At 36.1% G+C, this 18222-nt stretch overlaps 1 protein-coding gene across 3 annotated transcripts in view; it reads left to right on the forward strand.

Annotated features, from left to right (window-relative positions):
• Positions 1 to 16747, forward strand: part of ITGA1 (integrin subunit alpha 1) — a 328522-nt gene extending 311775 nt beyond the window's left edge. For 2 of the 3 annotated variants that reach the window (XM_030927043.1, XM_030927042.1), the window contains exons 27-29: positions 2888 to 2980; positions 5274 to 5390; positions 10399 to 14434. In XM_030927043.1, coding sequence (XP_030782903.1) covers positions 2888 to 2980; positions 5274 to 5390; positions 10399 to 10443 — 255 coding nt within the window. In that variant the 3' untranslated portion in view covers positions 10444 to 14434. Of the gene's footprint in view, positions 1 to 2887; positions 2981 to 5273; positions 5391 to 10398 lie in introns of all 3 variants that reach the window. The other variant, XM_010386058.2, reaches the window with a different exon arrangement.
• The last annotated feature ends 1475 nt before the right edge of the window (positions 16748 to 18222 follow it).

Raw genomic sequence — 18222 nt, forward strand, 5'->3', positions numbered from 1 at the left:
GATCTTTCACCTGCTTGGTTAGCTGTATTCCTGGATATTTCAGTGCTTTTTTGTAGTTTCTGTAAATGGAGTTGTTCTTTATTTGACTCTCAGCTTGAACATTATTGGTGTATAGAAATGCTACTAATTTTTGTACACTTCTTTTATATTCTGAAACTTTACTAAAGTCATTTGTGAATTCTAGGAGTTTTTTGGCAGACTCTTAAGGGTTTTCTAGGTATAGGACCATATTACAAGTGAAAAAAGATAGCTTGACTTCTTCTATTCCTATTCTGATGTTTCTATTTCTTTATCTTGCCTTACTGCTCTGGCTAGGACTTAGAGTACTAGGTTGAATAGGACTGGTAAGAGTGGGCATCCTTGTCTTACTGGGGATGTTGTCTAGGATTAGTTACAGATGACTCTTATTATTTGGAAGTATGTTCCTTTGATGCCTGTCTCTACCTACTCCCTGGGAAAATCCACCTGCCAGCTCTGTTGAAAGTTTTTATCATGAAGTGGTATTGGATTTTATCAGAAGCTTTTTCTGCATCTATTGAGATGATCATATGGTTTGTGCATTTAATCCTGTTTATGGGGTGAATCACATTTATTGATTTTCATGTGTTGAACTAGCCTTACATCCCAGGAAAAAAATCTACTTGATCATGATGTGTTAACTTTTTGATGTGCTGCTGGATTCAGTTTGCCAGTATTTTGTTAAAAATGTGTCTCTGTTCTTCAGGGATATTAGCCTGATGTTTTCTTTTTATGTTTTTGTATCTGCTAGATTTTGGTATCAAGAGGATGCTGGCTTCATAGAATGAGTTTGGGAGGAGCCTCTCCTCTCCAATTTTTTGGAATAGTTTCAATTTGGTACCAGCTTTTCTTTGTACATCTGTTAGAATTCAGCTGTGACTTTATCTGGTCCAGGGATTTTCTTGGTTAATATGTTTTTTAATTCCTGACTCAATTTCAGAAATTGTTATTGGTCTGTTCAGATTTTCATGTTCTTTCTGCTTCAATCTTGGGAGGTTGCATGTTTCCAGGAATTTACCTATTTTTGTTTGCCATTTGCATGGTAGATTGTTCTCCATCGCTTACTTTGAGCCTGTGAGTGTTGTTACTTGTGAGATGAGTTGAAGACAGCATGCAGTTGGGCCTTGTCTTTTTATCCATCTTTCTACTCTATGTATTTTACGGGGGTGTTTAACCCTTTTACATTCAGGGTTAGTATTGATATATGAGATTTTGATGCTGTCATTGGAGGACTGATGTTCTTTAACTATGGTGTAAGTTGAGTTTGGTCATTTGGGTTTGTTTTTGGATGCTTTCAGAGGACCAAGGCTCTGCACAGGATCTTTATTTGTGGGTGAATGCTCACAGGAGTGTTTATTAACAAACTAATTTTTGATGTTGTTGTTTGGGCAGTGATCCAGTAGAGGGCACTAAAGGGTAATGGGCAGTAGATAGGCTCTTACTCAGTCTTGCCACTCATATATTTGCTCATTTTTGCAGGTGTGCTCTGCATTGGGTGGGGAGAGGCCTCCTCCGATCACTGGCACTGCACACATGCTTCTTTTGTTAGGTGTTCTGGGCCACAGGCTCCCTCGGGCAGAGGCCATGGCAGGGAGATAGGTGACACCTTTTCCGAACCAGCCCTGTGGAGGGAGTCATGCCCCAGTGCTGGCCCACACTGGCCCACAAATCCATGTGTGTTACCTGTCTCAGTGGTCTGAGATGGGGGCTGCTCCCCCCTTGAGTGCCAGCCATAGATCTCAGCCTGGTACTTCTGAGCTGGACATACCATCTCTGGGTCTCCAGGACACCCCGCAGCTCAGAGTCAAACTCTGGTTGCTGTGGAGGATCCAAAGTGCTCCCAGGTCACAGGGAAAGTACTCAGGTGGGGCGCAGCACCCAGGCTGGGCAGCAGAGACTGCTCTGTGTACATGCTCCTGTGGGGCAGTTAGGCAGGGACTCTAGGAGGGTCTGGCAGACGCAAGAGGCTGAGGAACAGACATGCCCTAGTCCCATGGGGAAAGCCTGCTCTCTCCTGGCTTGTGGTCACCTGGGGCTAGAGCCTCCCTGAAGGAGATGGGGAGTCCGAGGGGATGATCACCTATGTCTCTGCTCTGCTCACGAAAGCTCCTGGGCTCCACGCTAGCTGAAGCTCTGTCTCTACCTACTCCCTGGGAAAATCCACCTGTCAGCTCACACATCCATTGGAGATGTTGGGTACCCTGTAGCTTAGATCCCAGATGTCTGTGGCGAGAGTGAGCTGTCCCTCAGTCCCCTCCCTCACCCCTTCTCCAGGAGCCATTTGGAGCCAGGAAGTAGCCCAAGCATTCAGGTATCCTATGCAGGGTTCCCAGCTTCTCTCTCTTCAGCCTTAGCATCTGTGTTGCCTCTCCACACACTCTCAGTGTTTTCTCCCTAGAGATCAGATCTGCCCAAATTATACTGTCTACTTGTTAATTTGGGATCTCTTAGTGGGAGAGATGGCTGTGTCTAGTTAGCCATCTTGTCCCCCAGATCATCAATTTCATTTTTAATCCTAAATAAGTGCCTAGATGAACTTCATCACCAGAATGTAGCTGTTACATGTCTTGCTACATTAAAGGTAGGCAGTTTGAGGTTTGTTTTTTCTAATGATAAATCAATAGAAAATATTTTTTAAAATTTTTTTCATTCCATAACCAGGATCTAAGTAAGGATTTTCAGTGGCAAACGAGGGAGGATGAGTGCACAGTTATTATTTGATACTACCAGTTCCATTTGGAAGTTAGCAAAATTGGAATTTTTAATCTCTCAGAAAAATCTTAGCTTTTGTAAATGTCCTACTCAAACATGACTGGCTGTCATTTTGATGAGCATAATATATTAAGAATAAATCCTATTTGCTTTTCAGTCATATTTTTCCAGCTTAAATCTTACTATAAGGGGAGAACTTCGGAGTGAAAATACATCACTGGTTTTAAGTAGCAGCAATCAAAAAAGAGAGGTAAGTGCAACAATGAGTTTTGAAAACATTATGCATTTCACTCTGAATTTTGCGACATAATGTTTTATAATTGTTGATAGTCCCTTAAGCAGTGACTGGTATTGCTCTCAGTAAGTGACAGACACTATTTGCTTCAAATTATACTTCATTAGCTTCAAGTGTGATTTTAGTCTTATTCTTCCTTGTAAGAAACTGGGAAAATCATGATATTTACAATTCACGTGCCATGTTTGACTTTATCACTTATAACTATCACGGTGAATGGATGTTTTTACTTTCACTTTGATAACAAATGATGCAGTTGTAATTTTCCTCCTTAAAAGCTGACATTATAAGATGCAGCTGACATCTGAAGAGCAGCCTCAAAAAACAACTTCTTTATAAAAAGTGCCTTTATACTGTACAGGAAAACATGTACATTTTTTAAAGTTTTCTTTCAAACTTCATTGAGAAATTTGAAACAAAAATGAGATGGTATTTCCTAATACAAATTCGGACTTGAGTCCTTAGTAAAAATAGAAAGGTTTGAGTTTTTCACTCGTGTCCTTTTTTATAAATTAATAAGCCAAGGTGACAGAGTAAGACCCCATCTCTAAAAAAATAAAATAAAATAAATACTTGTTACACATGCAGGCACTTCAGCATGATCTCCTTCCTTCTCATGGGAGACTTTAAATGTCCCATGTGGATAAACAGCACCATGTAAATCATGAAATTCAATTTGGAAGCTCCCTAACTTTCAGATGTTCTTTTCAAATTGCTTATTTCAAATTATTCCAGTATCAATGACTTCTGATAAATATACACTTTTCAAGAAAAAGTAAAATACATGCATATAATGTTTACTTATGTCATAAAGAGCGTTTAGCATAAGCAATGCAAAATGCAAAGTTTTTCCTTACATGGAATAGCCAACATTTCACTAAAACCTAAAAAGTTTCAGTATGGTTTATATTGGAAAGTGATTTTGATTCCTGAATATATGTGTTAAAATTTTATAATTAGTTTTATTTCCCCTATAGATTAGTTAAAAATTCCCCTGGAAATATTTGTTCTGCATTCATCCTAAAGGAAAAATGTATCTATATTGATAAAATTACTAAAAGTGATCATTTTGTAATTGTGTGATCTGAGGAAAGTCACTGATCTTATCTAGATTCCAGTTTCCATGTCTGTAAGTTCAGGGAATGGTTTTGCATATGTTTAAAGTCTGCCTTGCTGGGCATAGTGGCTCATGTCTGTCATCCCAGCCTATTCGGGGAACTGAGATGGAAGGATCACTTTAGCCCAGGAGTTTGAGATCAGCCTGGGCAAAATAGTGAAACCCTGTCTGTGTTTTGTTTTGTTTTGTTTTTGTATTGTTTTGTTTTCAGAAACTGTCATAATGGTCTGATGCTGTATATGTCTACATTCTTGCCAGCTCTGTCACCTACCTGGAGTGATTTAATCTCTCCCTGTTGGTTTCTTTTTCCCCCTAATCTTCCCTCTGGGTAAAGAAATTGAGGTGTTACTGTTAAAGGCAAGTACAGGGCTCAAACTATTACTAGCCATTGATATCTACCCTAAATTAACTTTTTTCAAGTATCCCAGGGATGGAACACAGAGCAGATAGGTTTCATTGAGGTTTGAGTGCCACCTTGAGAGAGCTTGAGTAGCTGGAACACTAAAAGCGGTCCATTTTACAGGTTTGCTTCAGTTAAAACCTGCTTTATAGATGTGGACTCAGTGATAAGTCAAGTAAAAGAGACATTGCGGTATAACGAAGAGCACACTGGGAGTGAATATATATGCAAATATTCACTTATCCATACACTTGAGATTTATGCATTATACTTTCAATTTATAAACAAAAAATGAAGCACGCTAGAAATAAAATAAGGAGACTTTCTCAGGTTTTTATGACAACAAACTGTGACATTCCAACGTAAATTAATGCTGTTGTGATAATACAGTAGTCTACTAATTAATTTTTAACACACGTAATACTTTGGTTCTCCCTGAGTTAAACAGAAATTCACTCCTCCCCTTGAGCATTCCAATTCATTGACATTTAACTCTTTATGTATGCATTTCTGAAGGATAAGATTATAAATACCTTTTGGTAATAATAAATTTGACATGGTTAGAGATTTAGACTAGATGAAGGGCATTTTCTAATGTAAACTTACTGTTTTCTCTGTATATAGTAATGAGATTAATGCACTGGTAGAGAGTTGTAGCCTGCAAGAACTCAGTGTTCCAGGAGTTCTAATAGGTGTTTATCATGTTAACAATCTTGTTTAATAATTTTCAGCTTGCTATTCAAATATCCAAAGATGGGCTACCAGGCAGAGTGCCATTATGGGTCATCCTGCTGAGTGCTTTTGCTGGATTATTGCTGTTAATGCTGCTCATTTTAGCACTGTGGAAGGTAAACACCAAAATTCCTTTGACTCTCTATTTCAATCATCAACAGCAAACTGGAGAAATAAGCTATGATCTATTCAGACTATGTAATATAGTATTATCACAGCAATGAAACAAATGTTGAAATGATGACTAAGAGAAAGAAAAAAGAAAAATGTGTATTTCAAACACTGCATACAACTTGAACCAATTTTTGCAAAGGAAAACAAACTTATTTGGGGTTATAAATATTCAAAAATCACAAAAGTATCTTTCTAGAGTTAAGACGATAAGGGACTTTCATATGTCTGTAACAATTAAAATTTTATAATAAGTATGTATTTATTTTATAAATAGAGAACAATGAAAACTGTCTTTTATAGAAAAAGAAAAATGAATTCCTATGCCAATTGAAGGATATATAAGCAGTAGATTCACGGTTAACGTAAGCCTTGTTTTAGTCACACATCTCTATGTGTCTTAAATATCAAATAATTCTTTAATGTTTAAATAGACATGGCACATTTTATGTAATAAATTGTGTGCCTGAGTGGAGGGTGTGGGATCAGCTGATGGAGGGGAGGTCTTTAAGTTTCACAGACTCCTATTTCAAATTCTATGGTAAAAGTCAGTAACCACCTATTTTGTGTCAAGTAACTCTGGATATTTATGTAGATATTTTTCTTAGGCTGAAATAGACATGATTTTTAAAACTCTTAGAAGCTGTATACTTTTCGCATTAAGCAGAACTGAAATGACAGCTTTTGGGATAAGTTGAATAGAGAATAACATCCCATACAAAGTTGAACGTTTTTTCAATTAAATATCAAATAGGTATTTATTCTGGCATAATATCCCCCTATATTTTACCTATTATTTTGTTAAATAGTTAACTTATGTTAAAAATATAGATTGTGGCTACATATTAGTTATTCTATTACCTGAGCAACATAATTATTTAATCAAATAGTTTAAACAGCAAGTTTCTCTCCCACTGAAATACCAACCGTTCCTATCCTTTCTTACTCTCCTATGACTCACTTCCTCTTTTGAGGGGCTTAGTCTTAGAGGAGACGGCAAACAAAGCCAGATGTAGGTCAGTGGCATTTATTTCAGTAAATAGAATCCACGGCTTTTCTCCAGCAAAGTTCCCCAAACAAAATTCTCCACTATATCCATGTCCAGCTCTTCCTTCTACTTTATAAGGGATCAGTGTTCTCTGTGTAATACCTAGCTTTGCCACAGTGTGGTACCCAAGGCCTGGCTTATTTGTGTCAAAGTTGTACTTGAAATATAGGAAGTGGTTTCTTCATTTATATGCACCTCTAATAGAGAGTGTTACTGTTGATTTTTTTCGGCATAGTCTTCTATTCTGAGCACTTCACTTACCTGTATAGTTTTAGGACACCACTGACAGGAGAAGAGGAAAACCAGAGCTGATATTTGAATAGGTTATTTCTGGCCTTGTACCTCTGTTTCAGACAAACAAATAGGAAATTTCAGTTACCTGTTTTTCAGTCAGTAGTCTGAAAAAGCATAAATGTAAAAATAAGCGCATTATTTCATCCAGATAATGATGTGTTGATACATTCTGACAGCTTCTTAGGTTATTATTATTATTATTATTATTATTATTATTATTATTATTGTAGACCCAAAAGAAGGTCATTTGACAAACTTTGTGCTCTTACCCAGTAGAAATAGTTCAACCACTTCATTGAGAGGCCCAACAATCAGAACTGTGATTCCAAAGCAGAAGGGAAGAAACTAGCTCTTACTGAATGCTTACTATGTGCAGGGAACTGTTTTAAACACTTCTGCTTTAAGCATTCCCACTTAATACTCATATCAACCTTATGAGGTCTTACGAACCTCCTCTTGTAAATGAGGAACATAAAATTTAAGTATATTTCCCAAAGACACATAGTGAGATTCAGAGTAAGGATCTGAATTCTGTGCCAAAACCACTGACTATTATCACTCCGTGTTCTCTCTTGCTTCCATTCCCTCTGGTGTCCTTGCAACAATCTTTTTGACCAAGTATTTTAACTACGTTTTACACCTGAGGACATTAAAGCAAAGGGAAGTAAAGTGACTCTCCCACGATTACTTGCTAGTAAATGACTGGATTCAAGGAATGATCTACAGAGCTCTTTCTTTTTCCAACATATCCTACTGCTGCAGGCTATAGAACAGAGCTCTTCACTCTGGAGCTCCAGGAGTTGGGTTTTGTTCAAGAGGGTCATGAACTCTCTGAAACACATAATACTGTCTTTGGTTTTGGAATGAGGGTCCCTAGTTGGATTCAGACTTTCAGTAGTTCCATTATATCAAGAAGGCTAATCCTACTTCCCCTTATTTTAAAGTTCATTTGGAAGCTCCCTGAAGCATGAATTCAGTTGTAGTAGGCTCAGAAGAGCTACTCTTATGCCAGACATCTTTTTTATACTAACTAGATCTGGATCAGACACCTCAGGACTGTCCCTTCTTCCTTCCTCTCCTGAATCCCACCACTTTGGAGGTTCATTGGACTCCAAAGTCTGAGTCTCTGTGTGAGAGACAGGCCAAAAATTTCTCTTAGAGCAGAGATTCAGTTTCAAAAGACACAGTCTTTCTATCTTTGTCTTCGTCGTACACATGACAAAAATTAAAGCTTGACAAAGTATTAGTAGCTGCTTAGTACACTTCATGATTGATGGGAGGAATCTTGTAGGGGAAGTAGGTTTAAATAGGTGGAGAAACTTGTCCTGAAATATGGTACTACATGCTGGGGGAGATGCCCAGCCAGGCCAACATATCCAATAAAGTAGAATGACTTCAGCCCACGAGGAACCATGAGACATTCAGAACGTTCCTCTCTCCTAACTTGACGTCATGATGATGCCTGAAGTTCCTCAAATGATGATTTATTTATTAATCCTAAAGGTTTATTCTTCATCCAATATACATGTTCTGGGGGGTGTGGATGGGGACTGGTATCTCACCACTTTTTAGTCTTTTATACATTAGTGTGAATTTGTTTATTCAGCAATTATTCCATGTTATATTCATTAAGCACCTACTTTTTTGACAGAGATTATTTCATCAGACCCTTTGCCATAGGGTTTTGAACAAGGGATCATGAAACAAACACACGAAGAAAAAAAGAAAAGCCAGCGCTACAAAGAAAGTGTTGGGGCTGAAAGCAAACTGTTTGTTTCAGATTTGGGCTAGGATTGGCCCAGTCCACCTTGAAGCTATAAACTATATTCTCCTAATCTCCACTCTTCGTCACTCAACTTCTCTTAAAAACCCATGTTAATAGGTTGGGTGGAATGCTTAGATAACAAAAGTTATTTCAAAATAGAACATTTAATGTGTAGAAGCCAAGGAGTGTTGTAAAAAAGCAAAAAGATCTGTGAGAGATCAGAAGCAAAGCAGAGCGAAAAGGAGAAAAAGTCTTAGAATCCATCACCTGCTTTTGTGAAGCCTTGTGTGTTTATTTTTGACTCAGGACATGCAGGCACCAGTTGAGAAGCCTAATGGTTTGTGAATCTGGAACTTTAACAGTTGGCTCATATAAAAAAACCTGAGACATGTAGGAGAGCTGGCATTTGGGGAAGACAAACTTATTGTTTTCATGTGTATTTGTTCTGTTACCACCTTTTGTTCATCTACCACCACCTAGATGATGGCATAATAGAAGACATAAGCCCTGAATAAAAATTTTCCAACCTAAAAGTGCATATTTTTGAGGGTTTATCCCCTCTCAGCCCTCAGTTGCTTAATAATTATTTTATAAATACATCGTTCCCTGGCATAATTTGCCATAATTTTGTGATTAAAATGATATAGAGGTACCACACTTTCAAAGAATTAACTCCTTGCCTTTGCTCGATCTATTATAGCCCTCTCTCAAATTTAAAAAATATGTACAAATTTGAAAAAACACTTATCTATGACTCTTAATTTTCTTTTTTTAAAAATAAGCATTTTAGTTTAGATAATTGCAAAGATCCCTTCTATCCCCCATACTTAGTTTTGTTATTCTATAGAATGGTAAACAATTGCAGCACTTATAACATTTTATGATGCCCCAAATTGCAAAGCGTACTGAAATATGGCTCACCATTCACCACAATGTGAAATTTTTCTTATGGCCAACGACTTCATTTTTTATTTCCAAATGACACAGTGAATTTCAAGAGGCTTTTTATATCAAATCTATATAAGCAGACATCCTGATGCATTTAAAGTTAATACAGACAACTCAGAAATCTCCCTAACGCCCTAGCCATAATATACCTGTCAGATTCGCTACCATCTCTAATGACCTCAACTTACGGTCATCGATCATTTGATGGAAATTTCTCTGCCACATTCCTGAAGAAAAAAAAAAAAATGATGGTAAAGTTGAGACAATGCTAGCTAATTTCAGTTTGTTTGTCGCCCAAAATATTTTCCCAGAAACTTTTAATTAGTTCAATATGTATACTATATTTTACTAGGGGTCATGATATATTTAACCAATGAAAATGTTAAAAGTGAAACAGCGGCCTGGCAAGGTGGCTCAAGCCTGTAATCCCAGCACTTTGGGAGGCCGAGGCGGGCAGATCACGAGGTCAAGAGACGGAGAGCATCCTGGCCAACATGGTGAAACCCCGTCTCTACTGAAAATACAAAAATTAGCTGGGCATGGTGGCACATGCCTGTAGTCCCAGCTACTCAGAAGGCTGAGGCAGGAGAATCACTTGAATCCGGGAGGCGGAGGTTGCAGTGGGCAGAGATCACCCCACTGCACTCCAGCCTGGGGACAGAGTGAGACTCTTTCTCAAAAGAAAAAAATAGAAAAAAATAAAAAAGAAACAGCAATTTAATAAATGTCATTTTTTGACATTGAATATTAATAGGTCAATGAGAAAATGTCTTAATTATATTAGTTGTGTGTCCAGCATTGCCAGTACATTATTAAATTTAATTCTGTCCAAAAGGATTAATATTTATTACCTAAATTAAAATAGTTAATTGTGTTATGTTTTGTGCTTTCTCAACAGATTGGATTCTTCAAAAGACCACTGAAAAAGAAAATGGAGAAATGAAATATTTTACAAAAGAAAATAATAACAATTATTCAATAATCTATCCTCAGGTTTGCCTCAAATATGTGACAAGAAATGTATAATTCATGACATAGTCATATAACTATGTAATCCATCAGGGATTCATTATTTGGAAAATGACAAGTCATGCATTATCCTAAAACAATACCAAAAAGACATAATTTATAAAATGATAAAAAATATTTTACATAATTACTCATTTTTGTTGAGTAAGCAAAATTACAATGTGTTTTTAAAAAATCCTGTACAAATATGTTTATGTATTAAATCACCATCCAAAATATTTAAGGAATACATAAGAAGATTGTTATGATCATAGAAACATCTATTTTCAAAACAATATAAATTAAGCTTTTCCCCTTGATTCCTGTTGGACATCCATGTTCAGCATGACAGTCAGCACTTGTAAATGCCAAGAAAATAATTACCTGAAAAAGATCATTTCTCCCGATCCAAATGAGAACACGTTCCCTTGGTAGAATCCATATACAATATGGACTGAAAATTAAGTCACAAAGAATACATTTAGCATCTTTGTGTTGGATTCTATACCTAAAAAGTTTCCTCCCCGCCCCAAGGTGATTGGAAAGTACTGAAATTGAGCTGAAATTTTATCTAGGATGGAAAATCAGGATAGACTCATTTGAAAACAAGTATACTAAATGGGTTAAATTAAGCTTTTACAGGAGATACTTAATTTTGATATTGAGCTCTAAATGCAAAACTCTTTTATACTGAAAAAACACTTAAAGCAGTTTTGTGTGGAATCACAGTGATTTGTCATGAAAAGCCATATGTGGGGGACATGATAAAATGGCTTCTGAATGAAACATGACAGCAGAGAAAGATGCCACTGAAATGCTGAAATTATCTTTACTGAGCAGCTTTTGAATGCTAAGCGTTCCAGTATGTGACCCAAAGAAGTTGTCTCAACTTCTTGGTACATGGTTCATTCAAACCCCCAAGCTGTGAGATTGTGTTTATTTTTAATTTTTTAAAAGGTATTTAATTTCCAACCACATTTCTTATTTTTGTGAAAAGACAGTATTCCATTTCAGTATTACATTTTACCAAGAAGTCACGGCTTTTTAAGTGCAGTGCATCAATATTTAAATAAAATTCCAGAAATATATTTTAAAGAATTTCAGGTTTGAAAACTCAAACCAACAGAAAGATATCACACCTTTGTATGTGCTTCTTTGTTCTTGAAGTAGTCATTATGGTTCATTGGAATCTACTGTAGCATAAGCTCCTAGGTTGCTCCATTTCTTAGGAAAATAGCAATGAATGAATGTATAGTAGCTGCATGTGTGAACTACTGCTGTAAAGTTTGCTGACATTTCTGCAAAAACTCCATTTCTCCACCTGATTTACCAGAACCTGTAACAAGACCAGAACATGTATTTATCCAGAAACTCCTGGGGTCTGTTTTGTTCAAAAAGGACCAAATCCACAAAGAAATTAAATGTTATAAATTTATTTTTTTCAAACTAATTTTCAAAGAATTTAGCTGAAGATTCAGAGTCAGCCTACCTCTTGACTCTCCACATCTGCATCTAAGATCCTGAAGGTCAAAGGGATGTGCCTGTGGGATGCCAAAGCCATCAGTAGCTGGAAGAAAGAAAACCTCTTTTTAGAGGTTTGCTGTCCTCTTGCTAGCCTGTCATTATTCGGAAATACGTGCTTTTGGAATTTCCTTCATTTTCGCTATCACCAGGTTCAGAAATCATACCTTCCACTTGTTCTTTATTTGCACAGTAGAACTCAGGGTTTCTCTTATTCGGAGTTACCATGTTGCACACCCCCAGTGTTCAGCCTGCCCAGAAGCCCTGCTCTGATCTCAGCAAGTTCTTAGTAGTAAAGCTAACGGATCCATTGAAATTCATACTCAGCATTTGTGACTACTAGACAAAGCCATTTACTGAACCATGAGTGTGCACTTTTAAACTAAATTGTTAACTGAAAGGTAAAAAATATAAATGAGGGCATTTTGAAGTTTTTAGAAAAGAGAGGAAGAGCTGTTGGCCAGATCAGAGATACTTACAAGTCTGGCACAATTTTTAACATAAGTCATTCCTGGTTATTAAGTAAATTATTTCATGAACCAGAATTCCTGTTTCTCTAATATTAAAATTTGTTAAGGTTTGTGTGTATGTGTGTGTGTGCATGTGCAGACACACATATAAATTGAATACAAAAATAGCTCGATAACACCAAAAAACAGAGTTTACAGAAAATAAACACAAAAGCTATACCTGCAAGACAAGTTTGAGTCATCTGCTTTTCATATAGTTTCATTTTTATTAATATTTAGGTTTAACTTATAGTTCTACAATTATTTAAAAAACAAGTTCAGAGCATTTGATTAAAAAAAGTCAACAGATGTTTCAAAATAGCTTTGTACAAATGTTATAAAACATATTTAATGATTAAGAAATATACTAGACTCTATCATGTACTTTTAAAACATTTAATTAGAAAATGATATTTAAGACTATTTATAAACTTATTGGCTAAATTGCCAAAAACTTTCTTTTTCTCTAACTTTGGTATTCTAAATAGTTGATTATTGCTCCCATTGCAAACTGAACCATGTATGCACTCTCTTTTCTGACCAAACTACAATGGTATATTGGTAAATTATTTAACAACACAGGAAGGAAAGGAAGTCTCTGATTTGTATCATTTGCCAATTTCCATGGTCTAAATATTCTGTCTTCATTTTCAAACTACCAAAGTGAACCTAATCAGCTTACAAAATTCTTGGAAATGTATCTGCCAGCTCTTACCAACCAGTGTGAGCTGACTTCAGCACACCACTGAGACAGATTACACAATAGATAGATTCGATAGATAGATAGACAGACAGATAGACAGATAGATAGAGACTGATAGAGAACATATTGTGTCTATATAAATATCCAATGACACACAGTATGATCATATTTTAAATCATGCCAAAAGTACTGATTATATAAAGTCCAGTAGACAATGCTACACAACACCCATTCTTTAATTTTGATTTCTAAAATTATAACCTTCTTTTGATATTAATAAAGTGTTATGAACTTGCAGGAGAAGGAAGGAGTTGAAAGAAGGAAAATACAAAGGGTGATCCACAGTGAAAATCAGACCTACACAGCAGCCACAAAAAAATTGTCTCATTTTCACAAGGAATCCAGAGTCCAGTGAGACACATTACAACAGATGATACTTTGTAAATATTTTTAACTTCTGTGATCAAATTTCAACTTCATTGGTCCAATGTGTCAAACTATTTTCCTCTGAGCACTAGATTCATGGGCAATTTAATCTCTGAATATTTTCTGTGTCATAAGTGTGCTTGAAAAGAGGCTTGTAGTAAAGAGATATTTTTACAAAATTTGATGCTTCTGCAGCCATAATAATTTTATCTATAAATGCATATATACATATATATACATACACTCACATGTAGATATTTACATATATGGATGTTCTCTTTTCCTTTTATAAAATCAAAGTCTAGGTTCAATTGGAAAATGGAAATATTTACACCAAAAGAAAAAAGTGCCATTGTTGTAATCAACGGAGTAAAGCTGGGGTATAGTAGAGGCTGGGGAAGCCCTGCCCATGTTCTCTCCAAGGCCACAGCTTGCACACTGTGAGTGGTGGCCCCGCTGGCTCCATGGAGTGTGCCTTCACACAGGGGAATGTCCTTGTCCAACACGCTACAATCTACTCCATGGGAACTGACCGTCTTGCTTTTCACAAAATTGAGAAACAGGCCCAGAGCCTGTCTCATGTGCCAGGTGCAGTCACATTATTGTTCAAATAAAGTGGTTTCTGACAAATCAGGTTTTCAAAATAGCATCCTATGTACTCTTCATTTCTTCCAACAACTCTCAGGCCCCCTTTTGCCAGTTTTCTCCCCCAGGGGAGATTTTCAAGACTACTGGAGAAAAATCTGTTAATAAAGCATTTGCTCTGAGTTCCAGCTTCAGTGACTCAATCATTTACACAGGATTTCAGTGTTTTGTTCTGCAGTGGTGTTCTAAAGGGTTCACACAGTATAATGGAGGAGGGGCAAAGCAGAATATACGTCTAAGCTGGAACATCTGTAAGACATTTACAAACTGTTATGGGATGCTATCAGCAACTGCCTGGGGAAGCTAGCAGGATTTAGCTCTTCAATGGCCCTCCAAATGCACCTAACAATCTCCAGCCTCACCCATGGAAATCATCTAAAAAATGAGAAGAAGGGCCTTAAAATCCTCAAGTGGATGCTGTATTTATAACTAAAATGTGCAGTTTAATTCTAAATAGCAGGCTTTTAAATGCAAACAGTTTCAAGGTGAGTCCTTCCAATCAGACTGCTGATTCTACACCATTTTCACACAGAATTTCTGAAACCATCACCAGGTGTTAATTCTGTTAACTGTAGTGAAAGGAAACCCAATACACATTACAAAAGGCTAAAAGCTGCTGTTTTTAAGTGGAAGCACTGTTGTACAACACTCTTAGGGAGAATAAGAAAAATAGGGTTAAACTGTAACATTGTAATCTGATGAACAAGTCAGCATCTTTGATCTTCAGGTTAAAATTAAATCTTAAATTTAGAAATTCAAAGTAACAGCCTTTAACCATTAACCTAGAAGAAAATGTGAAGTAGCGTCTGGAGTCTCTTAAGCCCCAGCCCTGTTGTCCCCTGTAGCAGCTGGTACCCAGGAAGTCCAGTTCCTAACTAATGGGAATGGATCCTTTTCCCATTATAAAGGGCCTATGCTCAACCCTTGAACCCACCAGCATTCTTATGCCCCAGGATCTGCACCTTCCATCAGGCACCCAGGAATGCTTCTCGTTGATATTTTACCATACCAAAAACTATGTAAGGGTGACTCATCACTCCTAACTTTGGACTCCTTGCTTTGAGATCAGTATTTTTTTTCTCTCTCTACTTTACGTATACCAAAAGCTTTCCCCAGTAGCTAATGAATTTAGAACTTTATACAAGACTCCCTAGCATTTTCCTCCTCCCACAGGTTGGAGAATTTCAATGCTATGAGACTGGGCAGTAGGAGCCAGAGCCAATTTGTAGGATCTCTCTTCCTTCTGCCTTCCAGTTGACTTTTCTTCTCAGCAGCACAGTGGAGATGATATGGGGCTTCCTCAGCACCAGTGCCAGGTGACAATCTTTCTGTCATGCTGCTGCAGCATTTTGCACCTTGAGAGACAGGAAAAAAAAATGGGGATGAGGGAGTGGGAGATGATGACTATTTCTCTTTTATGTCTACATCCTTACTCCTCAAAATAAGCCCACTCAGACCCCATGTACCCTGCCCACAATACTAACACATGTACTTTGCATAAATAGTTGATTAAATAAGAGCAAAAGTATATTCTGATGTGTAGATTAACCAAGACTAATTTCGTGGAGTTTAAAACACTTTGGATTCAAGTAAAAACAATCACTTAATGCAGCAACATCTCAGACCCTCTTCACTCAAGAACCATTTTATACAAGAGAACTCAACATTTACTGTTTTATTTCTGGTACTGACTGACATTACTCAGGATGCAACATTCCTTATTAGGAAAAATTGGCCTGTAAGGAGAATGGTATACTGTGTATTACTACTGTAAGACTGTAAAATTGTTAATGAACAGTGTAAAGAATTATATTCATTTTATTAGCAAAAGAAAATATTGCATACAAGAACTACTGCCCTGAAACATCCGTCACTCCAGTAAACTGTTCTGCCTGATCCAACATAAAGTTATATTTCATTGCTCATTTTTTATTTGCCTCACTAAAATGAATAACTTAAGGGAATGTGCATTTCTATAAGACATTAATTGGATAAACTCATTAGAAGAAAATGTTTCGATTGCATTCAAGAACAAAGAAGCATAACCTTTGTTGACTGTAGTAATTTATTATATGCTTCATTTAAACCCATTTTGTAAAGAAATCAGGGCGCAAAGAGCAAAGAGTGAAGGGGGAAAGATGGGTAAGGTAATATCACCAAGAATGATAGCATATTTGGCCTTGTTTATTATGCAAACCACATGTATTATTTTATTAATACAGTCATTTAATCTGATATAATTAGAAACAGCTGAGAGAGTAAAAAAGCATTCTGAATGTCCTGTGTATGGCATATCCTGTACACTGATTGAAGGTCAGAGCTTTGGTATTTTTGTATAATTCTATCTTATCTGGTGCATCAGCTGTGTATTTTACGTCAAGGTAAATGAGCATCCTGTCTTATATGTTAAATAAAAAGATGACTTTTTCAAAGAAGAATGTGATTGCTGTGATTTGTATATATATATATATATTTTTTCTTTTTTTCCAAAATTAATATGACTTCTTCTGAAGCTACAACCTTTTTTTTTTCTTTTCTTTTTTTTTTTTTTTTTTGACGCTTTGGCAGGTTTTTACTTTAATGCTCAAAAAGGAAAAAGCAAAAAGTAAATTAAGTCTGTCTGTGGTGTTTCCTGTACAAGATTTAGCAATGTGAATAGTTTTATTTGCAAACTTGAGACAAAAACCACAGGATCTATAATACTATATATCTTCTTCTAATGAGATATTTTAATAATAAATAGTCTTCAGTATAATCATAGATTATACTACATAGGTGAGATTTTAAAAAATCAAGAAATTTAAAAATAGTTATTTTCTTTATTCAATTTATAGTTTATTATATAAAATTATTTAACATACTAGGGTCAGAAGAAAATACAGGAAGAAGTTTTAGTAAAAATAACGCATGGCCATCTTATTTAAAATTTCTTTCTAAACTATGCTGTGGGGTGAGCGAGGAACTATTGTTACAGAAGACACAGACTGAATTATGAAGAGGTTATATGTCAGGTCGTCCACCTAAGTTTTAACGAGCACATTTTCACTGCCCTATCTTTTCTCCCTTACTGTAAAGTAAGTACTTCTTCTCTCTCTTCACCCCTGATCCAGGAAGAGAATACGGTGGAGTTACTAATGGAGATCTGGATATATTCACTGGAAAACAAATGGTATACATCAAGATTTATTATTTGTACATCCAGAGAATAGCACAACATTTACTTTCTTACCTTCATTTACTTTGATTATAAAAATAATGTGATCCTCATAGGCAGATGTCAAACGTAATATTCATCAAACAGAAGTGATCATGAATTAAGAAGACTGAAGATTATGTCTATTTATTCTTTATAAGAGCGATATGATTTTAATTGCTTAAAAATATGTGAATATTAATTTTAAATGAGGAAAACATTTATGGTAAAAGGGGGATATATTCTAACATGTAGATAATTTGAAAACCACAAGAAATAATTTTAAAATAGCCATTATACCAGTACCAGAAATTACATGCTAAAAATCATAAAGAATATAGTACTCTGTACTTCTAAAAAATATAATAATATAATTCTTAATTTTTCTCTATTAAAAAAGGGTGATGGTCACCAAATACTTTCCCTTCCTTTGAAGTTGACAATAAAGAAGAAAATTACCTACTCGCCTCCTTCTCCTTCTGAGCCAATAACCACTATACACATATACATATGCCACACTAGAATTCTCTATAGTCTGCATGGAGAATAATTACTTCTTTACCTACTTCTTCAAGCATAAGTGGGGTGGGGCAAAGGGCAAAGAGTGAAGGGGGAAAGATGGATAAGGTAATATCACCAAGAATGATAGCATATTTGGCCTTGTTTATTATGTAAACCAAATGTATTATTTTATTAATAATCCCAGAGAAAGAAAGA

This window comes from Rhinopithecus roxellana, chromosome 3 (assembly GCF_007565055.1).
Source record: "Rhinopithecus roxellana isolate Shanxi Qingling chromosome 3, ASM756505v1, whole genome shotgun sequence".
NCBI classification, from domain to species: Eukaryota; Metazoa; Chordata; class Mammalia; order Primates; family Cercopithecidae; genus Rhinopithecus; species Rhinopithecus roxellana.